We start from the raw sequence: 23,772 nt of genomic DNA on the forward strand, positions 1-23,772 counted from the left end.
CGCTGCTGCCCGCGCTCGTGCCGCCGCCGCCGCCGCCGCCGCTGCCGGTTACGCCAGCCCCGCCGCCGCCCGCTCTGATTCTGCGCATAGGCAGCCCCCAAGCCTGTCATTCTGCAAAAACACAGTTTACTCAACACACCACACACACACTCACACACACACGCGCGCACACACACGCGCACACTGGCCCCCTCGCGCACACGCACGGAGGGCGCGAGCGAGCAGACGCGCACACCCGGCGAGCCAAGTTCCGCAGCCTGGCATGGCTTCTGGGGACCTTTACGAGGTACGGGGACGCGGGGGCGCGGCCGGCCCCGGCCCGCGGGCGGCGGGCGGCGGCGGGCGGCGGGCGGCGGGGACCGGGCCGGGGCCGGGGCCGGGCGCGAGCCGGAGTTGCCGAGCCCGCGGCGGCGGCGGCGGCGGCGGCGGCCGGAGGGTGGCGGGGGCCGGGCGCGCCTCCCGCCCGCCGCCCGCCCGCCCTCCCGCGGCGCCCGCGCCCGCTCCCTCTTTCTCTTTCTCTCGCACACACACTCTCTTACTCCATCTACTTTGCGGCCTTGGAGGGGAAGGAGGAAGCCGGGCGGAGCCGGGGCGGGGGAGGTAGCGGTCCCGGGGAGGTGTTTCTCGCCCGACGAGCCGCCTCGAGTGCAGAAAGTACAGGTAAAAGTCGGCGCCGGACGTGCCGGGAATGCGGGGGGCCGCGCGGCGGCCGGCGGGGGTGCGGGGCGGGGGGTGCGCGGCCCGGGCTGGGCCGGGGGGCGCAGGAGAGGAGGGGGGCGGGCGTGGGAGCCGAGCCCAGCCCCGGCGAGGCGGGGTCCGGGGGGGTGGAGGGAGACTGCGAGGGGGGCATCCGGGTTGGGGTTAGGGAGACACCCGCCACACCGATCCCCGGGGCCACCGGGCCGTCGCCTCCCTCCCCCCACCTGCTGCCCCCGCCACCGGCTCGGAAGCCCTCCAGGCCGGGGCGTGGGGGCGGTCCTTGCGGGTGTCGTGCTCGCTGGGGGCGAGAGGGGGCGCTGCAGAGGGCCCTGTGTGGAAGGAAGGAGATCATGGAAGTCGGAGGTGGGTGGTAACATGTTGCTGGAGGACCTGGGATGTGAGCCCTGCTCCCGACACTCTGCGTCACCCTCAGTGGATACCTGTCTCCAGGTCCACCCAGGTAGTGGCCAGCCTCGGAGACTTTGAGAGCGTCTTAAAAGTGGTCAAGGAAGATGTTAGTCTGGCATCTGTGAAACAATGGAGGAATAGCCGTGGCCTCCGGGAGCTGGGTTGTAGCTAGCTCTGGACACAACTGTTCCAGCTTTTGGGTTCCCAACAAGTGGACAAAATGAGAAACTAGCCCCACTCCCTGGGGAGAATGCCTCCAAAACGGTGGTAGTCCCAAGATGAGGGTCAGAGTAAGGACGCTAAGAGACCGGCCATCTTCAACCAGAAGGCCCAGTGATCCTCCAAGAAACCAGCATCAGCGCTCGGCCTGGACCTGCGCTCCCTAAATAAATAAGTCCGTGAACACTAGCCCTGCTTCCCAAGGCTCCTGACTCAATTGAGATGAGCACCCCCAAAGGGTGAAATTAACCTAATGGGTAAGAAACCGTAGGGATGATTCACCCACAGGAGACTATAGGGGTGATTCACCTACCATGAGCTTTTTCCTGTGGGCCTATGGGCGGCTGAAACTTTTCAGATGGTAGATTTGCTGGCTGTTGTGAGAGGAGATGGAGAAAGGCAAGTTAGCCTCTTGGCGTCTGAGGTCTTTTGGATGATGCTGGACTTGGGGAGTCCTAGTCATGGACTACTACCAACCACTGGGCTCAGATGGGACAGATGGGTGTTCTTAGCACTCCCTGAAAGAATGCTGCAAACTGACCTCTTCTCAACCCTTCTGCCTTCCTCATCCTTATGCTAATAAAGAAGGTGAAGTTCGGTAGGAGTCTGATGAAGAACTTTGACAGATCATGGCCAATGCGTCATGCAGGCACTTTGGTCTGTTTCAAGATGGCGGAGCAATGTCTGAATCCCAAAGTTGAAGCACAGTAAACTGCGCGGTCTGACTGAGCTTTTACAAGTAGAACCAGCACTATTAGGACATTGGTCAAGAGTAGTTATTCTTCAGGGGCAAATCTCATGTGCTGAGAAGTGTGGATTTTTCTACCCTTTGATACTGAGTCAAGCTAGAGCTGCCCACATTGTCTAGGTGCATTGTGAAGGCGTTAAGAGGCTCTATCAGGAGCTGCCAGTATTTCTGCACTTGAAGTTTGGAACTTTTGAACCGTCTGGGCTAATTTCTAGTTTAATGTTCACCTGAAACGATCCTCCTTAACATTGGTAATTATAATCTGTTAAGGGGAATTTTCACACTGGCCTTGAAACTATCTTAGCACCTCAAGAGTTTTTACTGGAGTTCGATGAACAAGACAATAATAATAATTACTTCTGTAATAGTAGGTAATTGTACTAGGTGTAAAATAGTTTTCCCATAGCTGATTATTTGCATCATCATTACTAAAAGGGCTAACTTGCATTATGAGAATGTAACCAATGTTAACATTTTTATGGCCTGTGTCTACATTATATAACATACACTGAAGAATTTAATTTGTTGTTCAAGTTCAGCTTTAAAAACAGTTATGTGCTGAGAACTGTACATTAGCATATATATTTCTCACTGTAAAATTGTGTACATAAAAAATAGGATGTTGATTTAAGGAAAGATCTTGGAATATCTAGTTATGTTGACCTTGAAAGACAAAAAGAAAAAAAACTGATCGTATTCTTAATTATGGTATTACACTACTTAAATATCATATTCAAGTTTATATAAGATGGCTTCTTATAACCTCTAACCAAGAAACCATACCTTGAGTGGGCTAAGAACGACTATATTTATAATTGATCTATTTGGTGTCTGTGTGTCTACTGACATTATCCTTGACCCTTTATAGTGAAGAAACGATTTGGATTATAGAGATTCTTCATATTCTCTTTGGTGCTTCAGATAATTAAATTGTAGAGCATAAACCTTCCTCAGATAGTATTTTCTTTTTGAGGAATAGGTTTTGATTTTAAAAATGTCAGAAAATAAAAACTTTATGTAATGGCACTCTTCAATCATAATGAGAAATACAGAATCAAGCTCCCTTTCCAAAATTTTGGATCTTGATAGGTGATTCTGCTTTGTTCCCCTGTAGAAGAGTTCTTCTCATCATCTTCTGGTGTATTATAGTTGTCACCTGTAGAAAGGTGATCTTAAATATTGGCTGATTGTGTCCAGGGATCTGGATACAATATGAAATTCTTATCCAGATGCTCTGGTCTGCATTCTGCTGGACGTAAGGGTCATGAAGTGGCCATCTGTGAGCAGGTCTGGGCTATCTGTTTATTTTGCTTTGTCTCCATGCTAGATAAGAAAAGTGGACTTGGGTATCTTTTAGATGGTACATGTGATCTCTGGTTTGTCCTTGTCCCAGTGCTCCCTATTACCATGTGCCCATTCTTAACATTACTTATCTGGCTTCAGCAAGCATTAGAGTTTGCAACCCCAGGAATATAGTTGATCATTCACTAAGATGTTTGGGTTTCAGAAAGACATAATCAGGGAATAAGGAGCCCCATCCTCTTGTCTAGTCCCTCTGTGTCCCTACCTCCTTGCACGTTCAAATACTTGTTGACAGAATCAGTGAACAGAAGACTGAATTAGGCATATATAAAGTGCCTTGGCTGACCTATGTTATCCTTGTATTGAGTGTTACCTCCTGTTCTCTTTTCCTCCCCAGCTTGTGATCACTCAGTGGTGGTAACACCATGTGTATGGGTGGCTCTCAGTTCTCTTCTGGAAGGAAGTGTGGCCGAGTGCCTTTCCAGGGAGCCAGACTGTTACTCATTAGAACCACTGAATGCAACTAAGCTTCAACCATGTGGCTTTCCATGTGGCTGTTGGGTTGTATTGTACACCCCCTCCCTTGTGATTAGCTGACAGTTGTGGAGGAGGTCTCTCTCTCTCTCTGCCCTTTGGCAGAATTGTTCCAAGAGAATGCTGTATATCTGTAGACAAAGCCAGTATTAGCTGAGATGGACTTGACAGTAGTAGTTCCCTGTGTGTTTCTCAACAGTTTCTATGTACACCCCAGAGTTCTTTCTTACAAGGATGAAACGTGCCATGTATCTTTTTGGGGAAGGGGGTTGATAAGCATACATGCATATATCCATATCTAATATATATGTGTGTGTGATTATGTGTATGTGTGTGTACTTATGAAAATACTGCCTTCCTTTCATTCCCAGTGAGATAAATAACAATAATAATAGGATAATTTTAGTTTTGTTGAAAGAAATTTATTTTCGTTAAAAATCAACTCTGCTACAATGGTGAACATAGGCATTTCTACCCTTGTACTCTGCAAAATCATTCACTCAAAGTATCGGAAAATATGGACTTATGGGGAAAATGGGATTGAGGCAGAATGTTGAAAACTTACAGAATTTTGTGAGGGGGAATTTTGGGCTTATGCCTCCTCTCTGTAGATTGAAGGGGGGCATTTGTTTCTAATAGACACCATTTTCATCAAAATTACATCTGGCCCAGGGCCTAGGCATCTTAGTTCATCTTTATTGGGAGAAATGTTTTCATAGCTTCTTCATCTGCAACTTGTAGGTTTGCCAGGCAGGTTAGCCTAGTAGAGAGTGTAGTGGTTCTTGAAGCCACAGCCTGCCACTCCTCGTGTTAAAGGAAGGCACTGGAGTGCATTTCCAGCTTTGTTCAAGGTCCTCATGCATCACTAAACCTTTCTGTTTCTTTGTGAGGGTGCATTGCTGGATTGCTTCAGAATATTAACAAGCTAGGAAAAATAACTTAAGAATCAACATAACTTCTTATGCTAACATCATTTCCCTATTTACCAGTGATACCTGAGGTTAATTCCCATCCAACATGTAGTAGCTGAGTAGATGGTCAGTGTTAGAACTTTTCCGTACCAGTATTTGAAGAAATAGATATCTTTAAAGAGAATATATCGGTTGAGTTGAATTGACTCCTTGGTACATAGTAGGCACCTGGTAAATATTGAATGGGAACTATGATTCTCCCGTCTTTTGAAAGTTATTTTAATTTATCCCCTGGGAGTAGATACCAGCTTATTTTTGGATAGACTTTTATGCTAAGTCACACTCTTCATTGGATAAGATCATTTCTTCAGGGGTTTCAACTGTCCTTGAAATAAGTTTATAGAGCTCCTTGTAATCTGGCCAATTGCTAAGGCATGGTTCAGGCATGGTAATTATCCAAGATCTTAAGTATTAGAGACACACATTTCAGTTCCAAAGTTGTAGGTCTTTCTGTGTCTCTTGGATGGTGAGGAAGGGTATAGATGTGGCTGCATTCATAGCACCATCTTTGATTTGTTCACTGTATATTACTAGAACACCAACCATATGCCAGTCATTCAGGAAATGATTGTTTTCTGTGAGTCCATAGTCTAGTGGAGATATAGTTAAGAAAATATGCAGTTTACAGTGCAACAGGAAAAGTGTTAATACAGGGGAAGATGGGGTTCCCTTGGGAGGATGGGAGGAATCCAGCCTTGGGGAAGTGGAAGGCTTCTTAGGAGAGGTGGTGGCCACTGAGGAGCGCAAGGAAATGAGCTGTACCCACCCCTCATCCCCTCGGATTGAGAGAAAGGCAGGGGATAGCTCTTTGGTTTTTGTTTTGGTCCATCAGGTGAATAGTGGAGCTAGTCATGGAGATAGGGAGCCTAGGAAGAAGCATTAATTGAAAGCAGTGGGGTGGAGGCAAGGACAGTGAGTTCAGAATGTTTCTGGAACATCTGGGTATAGAGGTCCACAGCAGTAGTCAGGGGAGCCTGAAGCTCAGAAGGAGCACCTGCCGTGGGATTTTGGGAGTCATTAGTTGTAGACCATCATTAAAGCCAAAGGACGCTGTGTAAACATGAGGTGGGTCCAGTGATGGAATACTGGAGAAAACAGACATTTAAGGGACAGAGGAAGAGAAAGAAGTGATACCAGATTTACAAGGAATAGGAAGAGAGGTAGAAGGAAAAACGAGAGGCTTTGCTTTTATGGAAGGCAGTGGGAAACTGTATTTCAAGGAAGAAGGTATGGTTTGCAGTGTCCTTTGGATTTAATAAGTAGAAAGTCATTGGTAACCTTAGGGAGCACCTTAGGGAGCACCCCCATAGATGTGTTGGCGGGTGAGGGAGGGCCTGGTTCAAGTGTGATGATGAGCAAGGGGGTGTGGGGAGTGTGGGTTCAGAGACATCATGTGTAGGCAACACTTTTTTTTTTTTTTAAAGATTTTTATTTATTTATGTGTCGGAGAGAGAGAGCAAGCGAGCACAAGCAGGGGGAGCAGCAGGTAGAGCAGGCAGAGGGAGAAGCAGGCTTCCCACTGAGCAAGGAGCCCGACACAGGACTCGACCCCAGGACGTTGGGATCATGACCTGAGCTGAAGGCAACCATTTAACCAACTGAGCCACCCACGTGTCCCCGTAGGCAACACTTTTAAGACTCTTGGGTGTGATTGTGTGGGGAGAGTGAATGTGATATCTAGGGGCGAAGCGGGAGAATGGGTCAGCTGTCTGCGTTCCCCTGGTTCCCACATGGCTCTGCTACTTTGGATGACTTGGGTAACAACTGTCATGTAGACAGTGGGTTATCGGACTTGCATTCACGGAAGAAGAGATTTTCCATAAACCCTACAAACAAACACATCTCCCGCTCACCTATGGCAGTGGGGTCTGGCATCTTCAGTAATTTTAGCTGGAGAAAAAAGTAGAACATATATAATGTAGTGATACAGAGCCTTTCAACAGATCATGGTCAAGGAAGAGATCTTGCTAAATTGAGGACAAAGAGATAAAGTTCTTCATTAAGCGTTTGTCATAACAGCATTTTTCTGAGAGGAGAGGGATGGTAGATCACCAAGGTGCTAGAGGTCAATGGGCATGATAGGGTTTTAGGGGTCAGCCCACCTGGCTCCAGATCCCAGTTATTCTGTCAAATGCCAAAGTAGCTCTTGCCGTGAGGCTCTTTTGTAAATGTGATTCAAGTCCATAATCAGTTGAATTTAAGGGAGATTATTCTAGATCATCTTGGTGGGCCTGATTCAGTCAGAACTGAAGGCTACCTGAAGAAGAAAAAATCCCACCCCCGGATAGCAGCTGCAGTTGGGAAGAGTTCCAGCTTGCCCTCCCCCATGGCCTGTGCTGCGGACTTTGGACAGGCATGGCCCCCCATGCCTCCCACCCCCGCTGCCACCACATAAGCCAGTTCCTTGCCATCTCTCTCTTAATGTATAAATGCTAGTGGTTCTGCTTTCTTGACTGAATCCTGATTGATACAGCCAGGTTTCTGGTCCACACGCTGCCACCTGGTAACAGCGTGCTCCTAGATGTGCCCTTTAGGTTTTTTCAAACTGGATGGCCTCTGCTCTACAGGGAGGTCTCTTCTGTTTTGGAAATCTCTCCTCCTGATTGTGCCTATTACTTGTTCACATAAACCACACTTACTAAGGAGTGTCATCATCTTACTTGTCTCCATGTGGGAAGAGCTTCCGGAACCCTGCCAGGCTTTGGTGTTCTGGCCCGTGGGGGTTGTTCCTGAGCATGGCACACACTGCCATGCCAGGAATTCCCCGACCAAGGGGCCACCACCCTATCGCAGTTTCTTGACCAGGGAATTTTCCTCTCTGATTTTCATTTCCTGGTCTTCTAGTCCAGTGTTTTGAAAATTACGTTTCAACGCGTCTTGCTAACAGGCCATGGAGCTTATACAAGTTCTGGATTTGAAGTTTATTTAAAAATAGTCCTTTGTTTAATAATCCACCAATCAAGTATTTATTATTTGTCAACAGTGTGCCTAGAAACATGCCAGGTGTTGGAGCTGCAGCCACAAGTGTCTTTTAAACTGTTGTTCAGAGTGTGATAAAGGCCTCACACCCCCATATGGTTATATACCACACTTTTAACACATTGGAGTGTTCAGTACATTAAAACGAACAGCCAGGTCAACTATTTTTGTGTGAGTAGACCTCAGAATACAGCTTTTCCTGCCGTCTCTGGACATGTATTTGAACGTCTGGTAAATGCACTGTTTTAGGAATGATGTAGGTCAGCAATGTTCTTGAAAAAAAATTCGGGCCTGTTTGTATCTCCTCACATACAATTACACAGGCAAATACGCTTTATGGCACAGTGTACCCCACTCACTTAAAAACCACTCAAGGTTCAAATGATTGTGGTTGGTGATTGTTCTAGACATGGTGTAATAATCATTGTATGATAACTGACCATCTAACGCTCTGCCCCCATTATATTATGTAAAAGAGAGTGTTGGGGACTTATTGAGAGTTCTACGTCATTCTGCCCTGACTTTTTAAGTTGAGAGAAGGAACATGAGTAATTGTTATGTGTTAGAGGGTCAACCACAAAGCAGACATTTCCTTTGTTTCTTCTTTCAGGCTTCAGGATCTGTTAGAATGCAGAATACCCTGAGATTAAAATACAAGACCATAAAAACAAAGCAAGCCAAACCTGATACCACTTAAAACCACTTTTCTTAGCAAATCAAAAAGATTGTTTTCCTATTTACAAGCAAACCAAGTGCAGAAGTAAGTTGTTGGGGCTGTAATAGGAAAATAGCTAACAGTCTTCGACCTCATTGAAAAATTGCATTATTAATCAAAATAGGCATTGTTGCTCTCATGAGTTAGTTCAGTGATAAGAAAGTGGTGTAAGTCAAACTTGGAAAAGATATCTATACTAAGAAATTTTTGCGCCTATCTGATTTTATGTGTTAGGTTTCCTGGAACTGTCTTTGTTCAGGAAAAGGCTTCCGTAGCTGAGTTCTAGCGTTTTCCGCAAGGCACTAAACTCTGTGAGGGCAGGACCTTGTCTGTATTAGTTGTGATGGCATTCCCAGCCTGTGGCCCTTTATTGGGTCCATGGTAGTTCTTCAGTAAATATTTGCTGAATGAATGATTGGAAATGTTGGAAACCTACGCTCTCTGGCCACCTCGCCTTTCTCTTGAGTGAGCTTTCTTTACTGCTTCCCGTAGGATTTTACTCTAAGATGATTCCTTCAGATTGCCCTTGACATTCAAGATTCCATCTTGGCCTTCCACCACATCTTGTGTAGATTTATTAGGTAACAAAAGTCCCTCAAAGGACACTGAAACAGTCAAGGCATTGTCCCTCACGATGAGTGACGACTGGATTGCAAGTGGCCGTTCTCCGATCGGGCGGGTGACGGAGCCGCTTTCACACCGACACACGCAAAACCGTGGTTCGCAGCTGCCTCTGCTGCTTGCAGCGCTGCCTCCTGGCTCCGCTCCAGCCTCGTGGCTTGGCCTACTTTGATATACACCGTCCGTTTGAGGTTGAGCCGCCTGGCCCCAGCCTCAGAGATGGAGACTTCCATCCAGAGGGCGTCCTGAAGGCTCTCGGGAGAAACACGTGTAAGGAAGTGAGGAAGGCAAATGGGACAGCCGGACAAGCTGACCTGCACTGAGGTCGCAACCGAGGTCTCCCCTGATGCCGTGGAAGGCTCTTCTTCAGAAATGTCCTACACGGGGGACAGGGAACTGGGCCCTCATCATCCAGTCGCTGCTAGCCAGCTGTCCCACGGTGGGGTGGGGACGGGTGGGGAGTGTTTTCTTGCACTGGGCAGTTCCCTGTGGCAGAGGGCAGTTCCCTTCTGTGAACCTTCTGCAGCAGAGATATCTAGATGAGCATCCCGCGTGTTTCCCCAATCCGGAAGCTGCGGGGATGGGCACCTAGACCCTGACAAGGGGACCTGGGTGTAGCGGACGTGATCCCCTGCACCTTCAATTCTCGCCATCCAGTGACTGGTGAGTCCTGCTCAGAGTCCTCCAGAATACACATCAGTCACCTTGCTTGTATTTTAGGTTTTTGGTGCCTTGCTTGAAGACCTCATTTGTCATTTGCCAGCTTCTTGGGGCAGCCCGGGTCTTGAGTACCAACAGACTGGCCATGTGTTGGGATCATCCTAGGGACTCCTTTGTTTTTCCGTTTGGCACGTACCATAGGGTCGCATGCGGGGAGCCACTTCAGATGCCTCCATCCCTTAGTCCTGGAACATTTTCCTTGACTGATTCTCCCACTCCTGAGTTGCCTCTGTGTCCTCATCTTCTGCGGCCTGTTTCTTCAACTTTGGAGATTCTTAGAGTTTTGACCCGAGGTTCTTCTCTCCTTGTGATGCAGTGACCGGATGGATGATTTCTAAGTCTCCGACACTTGCCTGGGTTTTCCCTCTCAACTCCAGAGCTACCCGTCTTACTCCATGGGGTCTCTTTACACTCAAAATACCCAAACTTGAGTTAACATCTCCTATGTAAATCTTGCTTCACCTTCTAGGTTCCTAGCCTCAGTAGAACCTCTGTCCATCATCTGTCCATCAGTTCCTTGGATAGAAATATGGCCTCCCTTGTGCTGCCCAGACACCCTGTATGTTCTTTTGGATCAGCATCCTGTGTGTTTCCCAAATCTAACGTTTTCCCTTCACATTCTCTGTCTTCCTTGAATTCAGGAGGCAACTCCCACAATTCAGATCACTCCCAAACCTCTTAGCTCTTATCGGTGCATCTGGCCAAATTTTTCTCCATACTGTACCCATGAGGAACTTTCTTAAATACCAGTGTTGTCATGTCTCACCTCCTGCTGGTTCTCTGCTTACAGCTGTACTCTGTACATAGATTTGTTCTTGGTTCCTGGAATGTTCCACAGGCTCTCCTTTATTTGTACCTTTTCAAATGACTCGGGTGCTCTCTGTTACCAACCCTGCCACCTTTTTGTTTGCTTAAATCCTGCTAATCCTTTATGTCTCAGTTAGATCTTACTCTTGGCAAACCTTCCCTGGCTCATCAGGGGTTTTCTTTGGGCTCCTATAGGACCTCGTTCTTCCCTCATTGTAGCACTTACTTCACTGTGTTATAATTTATCATTTTATTTTCTAAGTCTCCTACCAGGTTGTCAGTTTTGTGGGTCGGGGGGCGGGCAGTGATTCTCTGTTTTGTTCTAGCTTTAGCACTCGGCCCAGTACAGGACGCAAAAAGCAATCTGTGTAATGATAGAATGACTGTATTCAGAACTCCCGTTTACATGAAAGTTGACACTGAACTTGACAGTCTGTTTTGTATGAAGTTTGAAGAACTGTCAGTCTGTCAGTTTTCCTAAGGGCATAAAACTCTCAAGTGTGTTTTCTATGTCTTTCATTGATCAGTTGATCAGCGGACATTGGTTTCTTATAAGCAAAACTCATGGACAGTGTTTGGCTTTGTATTATCAGCAAAGCTAATGCAGTTTTGTAGTCAAGGGGTTGCTGAGTTTTGGGGTTTGGTGGAAGTTTTTAAGTCATCTGCTTAGTCTTTCCCCAACATCTCTGAGAACGAATCAAAAGTGAGGGCCTCTTTTACTCTATTGAAGGAGACAAGTCCTTGAAAGGCTAAAACTGGCTATTTGCCTTCACTGAAATCAGAGTGTATCATACATGAGATAGACAGTGTCTTGCTGGACTCTTCTGGAGAGCTGCCTTGAAAATCTTGACCTCGTTGTTGCTTTCTTATGCAAGGCTTCCTAAAGGAGGCCAGTGAGGCTCAACACAGCCTTGAGTCTCAAAGTTTCATTCTCTTGTTGATGAAGAATGGGGTTAGGACCCACCTTACCAGCTGATACCACAGGCCTTGACATTATGGGAAACACTTGATATCTAAACTTTGCCTGGAAACCCAGATTTACTTGTGAACTTCTACTGGTTGAAAGGTGAGTGGGTAAGATTTTAGTGTCTTGATGTTTACATTGCTGTATTTGCTTGTCTGTGTTGCCACCTAAAACCACATTCACTTTGAAGACTATGGTACATGGAGATCTGTGAAACAGACTTTGGTAAGGGTCTTGTAGTTAATAGGAAGAGGAAGGGAACCACACAGTGGATTTCTCAGGGATGCAAACACATGTGGATCTTCTTCAAATGATAGAGCTTATTTTCTTTCTGAAGTGATGCATATTTTGGTACTATGTAGAAAGTCATAGATTGTTTTCTTACCTTGGTCATCACACGTGGAAGAGATGGCAAAGTCTTTGATATCATGAGGTGTTTCTGTTTTATTACCCCCGAGCCTCCCACTCTTGTGTGGCCATGCCTGTGGTATTATGGAATTTCAGGGAACCTGGTGCAAATCCCATTTGCTTTTGATATCATGAATTGGTATGTCTTTTGAAGAAATCTTATCTCTGATCCTGGCTGAAGCATAAAGAGGTTATTGAAGTGTACCTTCCTATGATGCTTGTATAAAATAATCTTAAGAGTGAAAACAGTAATAATAGCCATCAGTGAATGTTCACGGTATGTCAGACACTGTCTAAATTCTTGGCATTATCTCCTTTAGTACTTCTTATGGGATGGGTATTAACCCCCTTATTATCCCCGTTAGTGATTCAGAAATGGAGACTCACAGCTACCAGATGGTAGAACCAAGATTTAAACTAGGTTCCCTGGAGGACCAGTGCTTATCTCTTGTTAAATTATAAAATGCCAACGGTTTCCCTTCCATCTCCTCTCCTTTTCTTACTCAGTGGTACTCCTGCCCTAGCTTGTCAGGTACCGTGCTTGGCACAGAATCCCAGGCATGGGTGGGTTCTCAAAGCATTGAGAACAACACAAGGAACCAGAAAATACTCCTGCTTGTAGTGGTTCCATGTTGGTGTTGCTAGATCATTGCTGTACTTAAATGTAGACCTATCAACTGACCTTGAAAAAACCAATTTTAGAATTTTTACCAAGAATTCACAGAAAGCACCTAGGTTAGAAGTTTGTAGAACAGGAAAATCAGGGTCATGTTTCTTTTCTGCATGCAATTCTTATTTTTCAGGATTAGAAAAAATAGCCAGTCATACTTCGAACAGCCTTCCTTAGAGGATTTTCAGGTCCTTAGATTATAATAAGTTTCTGTCTGGAGGTTTGAAGTCAGCTATAGTAATAGGTGCTCATATGTCTTCTTCTCAACTGTCTTAACGCTGTTCCTTCTCCCCGTTATGTGTTTTCTTAATACATTAAAAAATAAGATTATAAAGCAAATACATACTCACTGTCAAAAAGTTTTAAAAAATAGAAAAAGCGGAAAAGAAAGAATAACTCACAATTCTTTTATTTAGCAGTGCACTATTAACACTTGTATATCCTTCTGATCTTTTTCTACTTACATAAGGAATATCCAAGTTCCTTATCATATATCCAATATAGGAGAACTACGAAATATAAAATTGTGGCCATATTATACAAAGCATTATGCAGCTCTTTTAGACAATACAAGTATTTCTTTTATTTAGTAGTATCCTATAACATAATGTCAATATGCTATACCATGTAATTGATCACCTTGTAGTCTGTTTGATTCTATACATAGCTTGTTTTTAAATTTTCAGTATTTTAAGTCAAAATCTTTGTATATGGTGCTGATACTTCCTTATGATAAATTTCTAGATACTTCCTTATGATAAATTTCTAAATATATTTCAATGAGCATGCCTTCTATAAAGACTGTTGCTAATAATGCCCACTGCTCTCCAGAAAGGACATGCTTGCCATCCAGAAAAGATATTTCCAGCAATAACTGGCATGTTTATTTTGCTGGGCTCTTAGTGTGACTGGTATTACTGTTAAAAAATGCAATTTGAGAGGTGTTTTTAATTTCTTCTTGATATACAAAGATTTAAAAAATAATCTAATCGTTGTCTATAACATATATTAACAAAAATATTTTTTCCTTTCTGGTTAGTTGTTATTTTGCCTGTTATAATTTTTTATAAGGAGAGCAACTTGAACATTCATACTAGATTAAATACACGTGTATTTAAGATTCCTTCTTGTCTCTATCCTTCTAACATCCCTCCTTCCTTCTTTACTTCCTCCTTTCCTTCCTTGAAATAGGGAGGTCTTCCTTGTGCCAAAGCATATAACTGCTGATCTGTAATCTCTTCTGTTTCCTTTATGGCATAATTATTGTACGCTTAATATAACTAATTTATTTTGCTGTGTGGCGTGAAGTAGGGATATGTTCACTACCATGACTAATCTGTTGTTTCAACACTATTTATGGAAAAATTCATTATTCTCCCTCTGATTTGAAATGCCAGGTTTATCTTTGATGAAATTATTGCAGATAGTAAAGTAATATGAACTTATTTATGGCCATTCTCTTGCATACAGTTTTAGTTATTGTGCTTTTAGGAAACATTTTATTGTTTAGTAATTTCAGTCTACTTTCATAATTCTTTTCTCAAAATGTTTTTATGATCTCCGTTGGTAAATTCCCAAACAAAATCCAGATGAGCTTCTTCCTTCAATTGCAATAGTTGTACGGATTGCTTTGGGGAGAATTGACATCTTTGTGAGTTTGAGTCTTCTCATTCAAGAACTTATTTCTCTCCATTTATTAAACCTCTTCTCATTTTCTTGATACCGATCCTAAGTTTATTATTAGGTCATTTAAATTGCTATTGCTTTTATGAATAGGGTTTTATATCTAATTTATTGTTGTTTATATATTAGAAGCCTAATTTTTTAGGGTATTTTTTTAACTATACACGTTCTGAATTCTTATCGATCTAATAATATATCAGTTCTTTCTGGAATTCTGGTCACATCATCCTCAAATTATCTTACCTGTTTTTTTTTAAGGTTTTATTTTATTTTATTTGAGAGAGAGAGCAAGCATGAGCGAGGGTGGCAGAGAAAAGGAGAGAGAGAAGCAGACTCCCCGTTGAGCAGGGAGCCTGACAAGGGGCTCCATCCCAGGACCCCCAGATCACAACCTGAGCGGAAGGCAGATGCTTAAACAACTCAGCCACCCAAGTGCCCCTCTTACCTGTTCTTACTGTTAGTCAGACACTTAGGTATTTTTCTGCTCTCACTTTGTTGCCAGAATTTTCAGAAAGCACTATATAATGGTGCAGTAGTTAGGATTTGTATCTTGTTTCTTGCTTCTGATTTAGTAAAACTGCCCTGCATTTCACCATTAATTAAGGCAATGCCTGTTGATAAAAGGGGGCTAGTATGTTTGCTGTTAATTAAAGTTCCTATACCTCGTTTACTGTTTTCTTTTCTTTTAACAAGGAATGGGTGTTATACCTTATTAGGTGCTTTTTTCATACTTGCTGAGGGGACCGTATAATCTTTCTCTTTAGCATAAACTTGCTGTAATTTCCTAAGGCTAACTTTCCATATTTTGAGAGAAACACACTTGGTGCCAATGCGTTTTTAAATTTTAATATTTTGTGAAGTTTGGCCAGCTGCTATGTGTGTTTAGAATTTTGGTATTGATATTCAGAAACCTGGTTGGTCTTCGGTTTCCTTTTGTGTGTGTACCGATTTCATCTAATTTTAATGTCAAGATAATGCTGGTTTCATGCAAGTCATTGATTAACCTTTTATTTTTTCCTCTGTTTTCAAGAATAGTTTATACAACATGCCAGTTAAGTGTTTTTTGAAAGAAATAAGTTGGTTATGGTATTTTCTGTGTCTGGAATTTTTTGGAGACAGTTTTTGATAGCATTTTCCATTGTTGATTTTTTTTTTCATATGTCCTCTTATTGAGTAATTTTTGTTAATTTATATTTAGTAAGAATACCATTCCTTATTGTCCCTATTTTAACATTTATTTGAAGAGGTGTACATAGTTTTAACTTTTCAAAATATCTCTTTCATATACTTGGTGATGGTCTTCTCTTCCTAAGATTGTAGCTTCATGTTTTCCCAATTTTTCCTATTTTTGAGGTTGCCAGCAATTTGTCTCTTATATTGAATTTTTTCCATAAAATCAACCCTTAATTAAGCTTTATTTTTCCCATTTCACTATTTTCTGCTTTACATTAGTCAGCTTCTAATTTATCATTATTCATTCCTTCATCTATTTACCTTTTCTACTTTTATTTATGAATTATAGTATGCAAACAAAATGTACATATTGTATATGTATAATTTAATAATGGATAGTTATGAGTGTACTAACCACATACTTTTAAGAATAGAATATATTTTCAGCCCTCTTGGTGCTCCTTTCTCAGTGTATGCCCGTCCCTCTCTCCAAGAAGCAACTCTTCTTCTGAATTTGTGATTATTTCCTTTATTTTCTCTATAGTTTTATAACAATTTTGCATCCCTAAAATTTATGTTGCTTGAATTTCCCTGGTTTTGAATCTTATAGAACTGGAATCAGATTGTATGAATTCTTGTGCCTCTTGATTTTTGCTCAGTATTATGCTTTTGAGATTTATCCATGTTAATGCATTTCATTTTTTATTGGAATATATTTCTCTATAAGAATTTATGAATATATATGTTTACATATGTGAATCCAGAAATATATTACAATATAGTACATAGTATGTAATATACAAATATAAGATATGCAAATGTATGGTTTCATTTATTCTATTATGGATGGACATTTGGGCTTACTTCAATTTCTTATTTTATTTTCATGCTTTGCTATTACAACGGTGTTGTGGTGAGTATATTTGGTAGTTGCCTCCTGGTCCATCCATACCAGAATTATCCATGGTAAATTCTTCGATGCAGAATTCCTGAGTCCTACTGTACCTAAATGTTCAGCTTTACTAGATCATACTAAATAATTTCCAAAATATTTATGTTTTCTTTAGGCTTCATCTGTTCCTAATTTTCTAGCCTTGAGTTGAATATTTAACTTACTTATTTTCACATTTGATATTCAAAAATAAGAAACGAAAGCATTTATAGCTATGAATTTTTTCCAGAGTCCGGTCTTAACTACAGAAGTCTTATTATGTCTTCTAATTGATATATTTTTTTTCTAAATACAATGTATTTTCAGTTGCTGTTTGCTCTTTTACCAAGAGTTATTTAGGAGAGTGTTTTACAGTTTCCGTATAGCCAAATTAATATTATCCTTTTGATTCCCTTTTTGTTGTTTTTAACTTCAACTTTTTATGCATTATGTTTGGAGGTTAAGATAAATATTTCACTTCTTTTTGCAGTGATATTGAATTTTTTGTGACTTAATATGTGATCAGTATTTTATTGATATTGGAAAAATGTGTAGTTTTTGGAGAGCACAAAATTTGATATCTATATTACACAAATACATATGTATCGGTAATTAAGGTATATACATAGTAAATAAAGCTGATTAATTATAACAAGTAGATTGCTTAGAACCTTACTGGTTTTGTCATGAGATGCGCCTTGAACTCTCAGAGTCTCCTTGTAGATGTATTGGATAGGTTTCCATGTCAATGCGTATGGGTAATATTTATTGTGAATACTGATATGTTTGAAAATATATATGACATTGTATTTTATATTTTCTGTTTATCATGCTTTTTTGTTCTTTGTCTTGGGATTGGTTAATTGATTATTTTGTGACACTTCTTTCTTTTTTCTTTTTTTAAGACTTAGTTTTTATTTATTTTAGAGAGAGAGAGTGAGAGCACAAGTGCAAGTAGGGACAGGTACAGCAGAAGAAGACGTCAAGCAAACTTCCATGCGGAGGGCAGACTCCGTCTCAGGGCTTGTTCTTAGGACCTTGAAGTCATGATTTGAGCTGAAATAAAAAATTGGTTCCTTAACTTAACTGAGCCACCAAACTGCCCCATCTTTTTTTTCTTTTAGTGTTCTGGTAGTCATATATATGCTTCTTACTTTTGTAGTAATGGTTGTCTTTAAACATATTTGAAACTACTTTTTTAGTATTGTCTAGGAGTAAACAATTGTTATAACCTTCCTCTTGAGTGAGGTAAGCAACTTAGCCACTCTTTCTTATCTCTCTACTTGACCCCTCTCCTGTCTTTTAATTTATTTTAATTTTATATACAGACTATTGTTACTGTTGTGTTTATTATACTGTACCTACTTTCTTAGCATTGCATCTTTAACATTTCCTTAAGTATAATAGTTAAATTATCCACAACTATTTAGATTTAAATATAAATTTACTTATCTTCTCACTTATACCTTTTTATATAGTTCATAATTTTCTTTTTTCTTGGACTTGTGTTTCATGATGTTGGAGTATTTTCTCAGGTATCTCTTTCAGATGGGAAGAATGCATGGAAAAGTCTTTTGAATCCTTGACCATATTATAATTTTCTAATGTAGCAAGGTATCCTTTCTATAACTAAATCTTCCTCTTTTGAGCACTTGATATAATTTACAACAAATATAATTTTTTTTTTTTTTAAATTTTATTTATTAGAGAGAGAGAGAGCATGCACACGGGCAGGGAGGGGAGGGAGAAGCAGGCTCCCTGCTTATGAGGGAACCCAACATGGGGCTGGATTCCAGGACCCTGAGGTCATGACCAGGGCCATTCTAACAGGTATAAAGTATTATCTTATTATAGTTTTGATTTGCATTTCCCTGATGAGTGATGTTGAGCATCTTTTCATTTATCTACTGGCCATTTGTATGTCTTCCTGGGAGAAATGTCTGTTCTGCCCATTTTTAATAGGATTATTTGTGTTTTGGGGTGTTGAGTTGTATAAGTTTTTTTTTTTTTAAGATTTTATTTATTTATTTATTTGACAGACAGAGATCACAAGTAGGCAGAGAGACAGGCATAGAGAGAGAGGGGGAAGCAGGCTCCCCGCTGAGCAGAGAGCCCAATGTGGGGCTTGATCCCAGGACCCTGAGATCATGACCTGAGCTGAAGGCAGAGGCTTAACCCACTGAGCCACCCAGGTGCCTCTTGGGTTATATAAGTTCTTTATATACTAAGTTGTATGAGTTCTTTGGATACTAATACTTTATCAGATATGTCATTTGCAATTATCTTCTCCCATTTGGTAGATTGTCTTTTAGTTTTGTAGATTTTTTCCAATTGAATGATGTTTTCATATTTAATTTATTTTTTATTTTTTTATTTTTTTATAAACATATAATGTATTTTTATCCCCAGGGGTACCGGTCTGTGAATTGCCAGGTTTACACACTTCATAGCATTCAGTTTTCATATTTTAATGTTGACACTTGCCTTATTCATCTAGTATGTGGCTACTCTTTCTGTTTTGTGTGCGTGAAAGCAGTCATATTCTGCAGTTTTGGGAGTACAGCATTCTATTTGTGTCCTTTGTGTCAAGATTATTAATTGTATATTCAAATATTTAGCCTTGTTGAATTTTTGGTCTGCTTGTTCTATCAGTTATTGAGAGGAGTATATGAAAATTTCTGTTCTGATTGTAGATATGTCTATTTCTCCTTGTAATTTTGTTGCATTTATATTTTGATATAGATTTGTCAATTTTTACATTATATATTTCTAACTTAAAAAACTAGGTGCATACAGATTTATAATTTTTATATAGTCCTGGGAAACTATCTTTTTATCATTAAAAAAGAATCCCCCTTAACTCTAGCAAAGCTTTCTGTTTTAAAGAATACCTTGTCTGATATTAGTAGAAATAAAGTATGTTCTTTCAATAATGTTGGCATCTTTTTCCATCAATTTACTTGTAGCTTTTCTGTATTCAGATGTTTTAGATATATCTTTGCATATGGGATGTAGTTAGGATTAAGACAAGATTAAGAAAAAACCCAACCAGATAATCTTTAATGGGAATATTTAAACCATTTATATTTAATATAATTATGCATATATCTGGGTTTAAAACTACCATTTACTGGGCTTGCACTTTGTCCTATTTATTCTTCATTCCTTTTTATTTTCCTTCTTGTCTTTTTATTGATTAAGAAAATTTTATTATTCCATTTCCCCTCTATTATTTTCCCTTTTCTTTAAGTAGTTACTTTAGAAGTTACAACATACACGTTTGACTTAAATTCTAATGTTAATTGGCAGTTACTTAGAAATCTTTATGTTTCAATATGTACTCTTATGTCTTAGATGCTATAGTGTTCCCAACCTGACTTGTTTAGGGAAGGGTTTTAACCAATCCAAAGAAAACTTGTAGGTCTTAAGAGAGAATAGTTCAGTTTTTTTTTTTTTTTTTAAGAATAAATGGAACAAAAGGAAGTCCTTATTCTACTGTCTGGCAGTTTAAAGTCACCTTCATCATACCTGATGCCTGTCTTCCATCTATGGTCTAGAGAAAGTAAAATCTTTCCAGGCCTCAGTTTAGTTCTGCAAACATTTTTTTTCCCCAAATACAATTCCAAGAACATAATCAAAGATAAACAGACACAAGAGGAGAGAAGACAACAGTGATGAGAACTGACAGGAATACCAGATTGTACAAGCAAAATTACAGGAGCTGAAGATATTGAAATGTCAGACAAACACTTTAAAAGGACAATGCTTAGTATGTTCAAGGAGCTAAAAGACATCACTGAAAATTTCAACAAATAAATGGAAACTAAAAAACAGCATCTTTCTAGAACTGAAAAATATAGTACCCAAAATTAAGGCTATGGGGGAGGAGTTTTAAGACAAATTAGACACAGGTGATTAAATAATTAGTGGATTTGAAGGTGATTTGGAATATAACAAAAAAGAAACAGAAAAAAGGATTAAGAGACAAAAAAGGTAACATGAAGAGGTTTAACATGAATTCAGATGGAATGCCAGAAGGAGGAGGAGAGCAGCGAGTGAGAGAGATGGATTGGGCATTGCCCGAGATAGATGAAAAATATCAACTTCATAAGTTCAGGTATCCCAATAAGCACTGTGCCAGCCAGAAGACAATGGAAAGGCATCTTTAATCTGCTGAAGGACTCACTGCAACCTGAGAATTCTCCACTCAATAGAAAAAAATCCTGTAAGAATCAATTGGAAATAAAGATTTTTCAGATGATCAAAAAGAAGGATAATTTGTTATTATCAGCTTCTCCCTAAAGGAAATAATAAAGAGTATTCTTTAGGAAATAATTTCAGATGAAATGTTGGAGATGCCCAGATTCTTGGACTTCCTTCTAAATATTTTTTATTTATTTATTTATTTATTTGAAAATTGTATTCTTTTTGTTTAGGTAAAACATGCTTATGGTACAAAATTCAAAAGGAGCAAAATTACAAATACAGAAAGCAGTTTTAAATTATTTGGTTCCTCTGTTTTGTCAAGAATGAAAGAGTTTAAAAAATTTTAAAAAGATTTTATTTGTTTATTCATGGATTGGTTGATTTATTGATTTATTTTTATTTAGAGAGGGTGTGAGCATGAGAAGGGGTGGAGGGAGAGGGAGAGAGAGAACATTAAGCAGGTTCCATGCCAAGCACAGAGCCTGGTGCAGGACTTGATTCCCTGACCCAGAGATCATGACCTGAGCCAAAAATCAAGAGTTGACTGCTTAACTGACTGAGCCACCCAGGCACCCATGAAACAGAATTTTTAGTGGTTGTCTTGTGTGTAAACTTTCAACCAGTTTTTGTTGGAGTAACAAATGGCTCTATATTTGTTCTTACAGATTTTTAAATATTGTATCTTATTTAAGGAACTATTAGCTTTTATTGATAATTAATAAGAATTAGACATCAGTAGACATTTTATCTTTTTGCCCATCATAAATTATTTGATGGCATCTCAGTCTCACTTTTAAATTTGTTTTGATTCACTTTTTGGTCAACATACATACATACATACATACAAACATATATTTTCCTCAGAAAGAACATGGGTAGCATACTTTCTGTGTGCTTGCAGATCTAAAAATAGAAAATGTGTTTGTCCTTCCATGTGAACAATATTTAGCTTGGCTGCTTTTGAAGATTTTGTTGCACATTTGTTTCTTTGAAAACCATGATGTGGAGGAGAAGTCTGATGCCAACATGATTAAAAAATTAATAACCTTTCTTTCCGGTTCTTCTAAGACTTGTTCTTTTGCCTTTAAATTAATAAATTTGAGGAGTATAAGTATATATCTATGCAGTTTATATCTATGTGCAGTTTTCACTAGTATAGGTTATTACTTAGTTTTTAGAGCTGTAGTGAAGTTCTTCAGAATTATGTCATTTCTTTCTTAAATCATATTACACTGATTAATATACTATAGTTTTCCTGGATATACTCTCAATATTTTAATCATTTTGCTCATCATTTTTTTCCTCCTTAATTCTCAGAGAATTTTTTAGCTGGTCTTTTAATTCTCTCATTAGATTTTTGCAGTGACCATTGCTAACTGGCTCCATTTGTTTTGTAAAATAGTTTGTTTTGATAAAACCTGGTACTTTGTAATAGAAGCAATACAGAAACATCCACTTTATTTAATACTTCTGTAGTTACTTTATTCTCAAGCCTTTCTTTCAGGGGTATTGCATTTTCAGTATCATTGAGAATGCACAATTTGTAATGAATTTTCTTAAGAATTTTCTCATTAGGGGCGCCTGGGTGGCTCAGTGGGTTAAAGCCTCTGCCTTCAGCTCGGGTCATGATCCCAGGGTCCTGGGATCGAGCCCCGCGTCGGGCTCTCTGCTCAGCGGGGGGCCTGCTTCCTCTCTCTCTCTCTGCCTGCCTCTCTGCCTACTTGTGATCTCTCTCTGTCAAATAAATAAATAAAATCTTTAAAAAAAAAAAAGAATTTTCTCATTACTGTTGGATTGGGAAATGAACAACCTGATTCCTCAGTCATCTTCCTAATTTGATCTAGGCAAATATGTTTGAATTTTTTTTCAGTGTCCTTATCTATGTTTATTTGTCCAGTGTTAGGAATTTAGCTGAGGTTCTACCAGTAAAAGCAGTGGTCTGTGTTCACTTTTCAGGCTGAGATGAAGGGACCCAGGAGAAGTTAATATTTCCTGCAAGAAGGAACTGTAGCCAGAGTGTTGATGTGACCAGAAGCTTCCTGTCCCTGCTGAAGGATTCCTCCTTAGGTTCATGGTGACAGCTTCATATCAGCAGGCACAGGGTCCCTTCTCTAACCAATGAGGCTGTTCTCATTAGCTGCGAGCCACAGAGTGACTCTTCTTTTACTTAGCATGCCAAGACTAAGGGATAATGATGGCATCTACTTTTTAGAGTAAAAGAGACAATGAGGTAATGCTTGTTAAGCTTCGGTACAGTTACATGCACCTAATTAATGCCCAGCAGATGTTGGCCTCCCCCAGCACCTCCCTCAGCTTGTGCTTGAGCTAATGTTCATCTGGTCCCACAGCTTTTTGGCCCATCGTCTCAGTCACATGATGACTTAATATATTGCTGCTGATTAGAACGTGACCATATACCCAAATAAATACACATGACCTTTAGCACCGGAAACACTTCCATTTCTTCCGTTTACTCATGAAGTGCGGAGCCATTGGCTCTGGGTGTGGCTGAAGCACATGCGTTGAAGTTGTGGGAGATGATACTGGTGTTTGGTGCCTGCTTCATGTAGGCTTTCAAATGCCATGCTAAGAAGTTTGGACTTTAATCATAGGTATTAGGGAGCCCTTGAAGGTTTTTAAGTAGGGGACTGGTGGTTAGAACTGTTTTTTGGATGGTGCAGACTTTATGAGTCATAGAACCACATTAGTAACAATAGCTGGCATGTATGAATACTTTTACACCATTTGCTTATCTAAAGTGCTTTATCTTCATTATGTCGTTTAATCCTCAAGTGCTTTTTTTTTTTTTCTTTAATATACATGCAAACTGAGGTACCGGGGGGTCTGTAATACTCAGTTACAAAGCTAGTAGATGGAGGCAGCAGGGTTTGAACCTGAGCTATTGTGCTGCCTCTCAAGCAGGAGCGCTGGAGGTGTGGACAGCAGTTACTGCAGGCGAGAGATGCTTGAGGCATTGACCTTGGGGTCAATAACAAGGACAGGGAGCAAAGGAC

General features: G+C 40.5%; 1 protein-coding gene across 1 annotated transcript in view; it reads left to right on the forward strand.

The window, feature by feature from the left end:
- The first annotated feature begins 211 nt into the window (after positions 1-211).
- The window catches only part of CDYL2 (chromodomain Y like 2), a 164,918-nt gene continuing 141,357 nt past the window's right edge, over positions 212-23,772 (forward strand). The window contains exon 1 of the mRNA XM_080828122.1: positions 212-286. Within this exon, the coding sequence (XP_080684248.1) occupies positions 263-286 (24 nt within the window). The 5' untranslated portion in view covers positions 212-262. The remainder of the gene's footprint in view (positions 287-23,772) is intronic.

This window comes from Martes martes, assembly GCF_963455335.1.
Source record: "Martes martes genome assembly, chromosome: 17".
Classification (NCBI taxonomy): Eukaryota; Metazoa; Chordata; class Mammalia; order Carnivora; family Mustelidae; genus Martes; species Martes martes.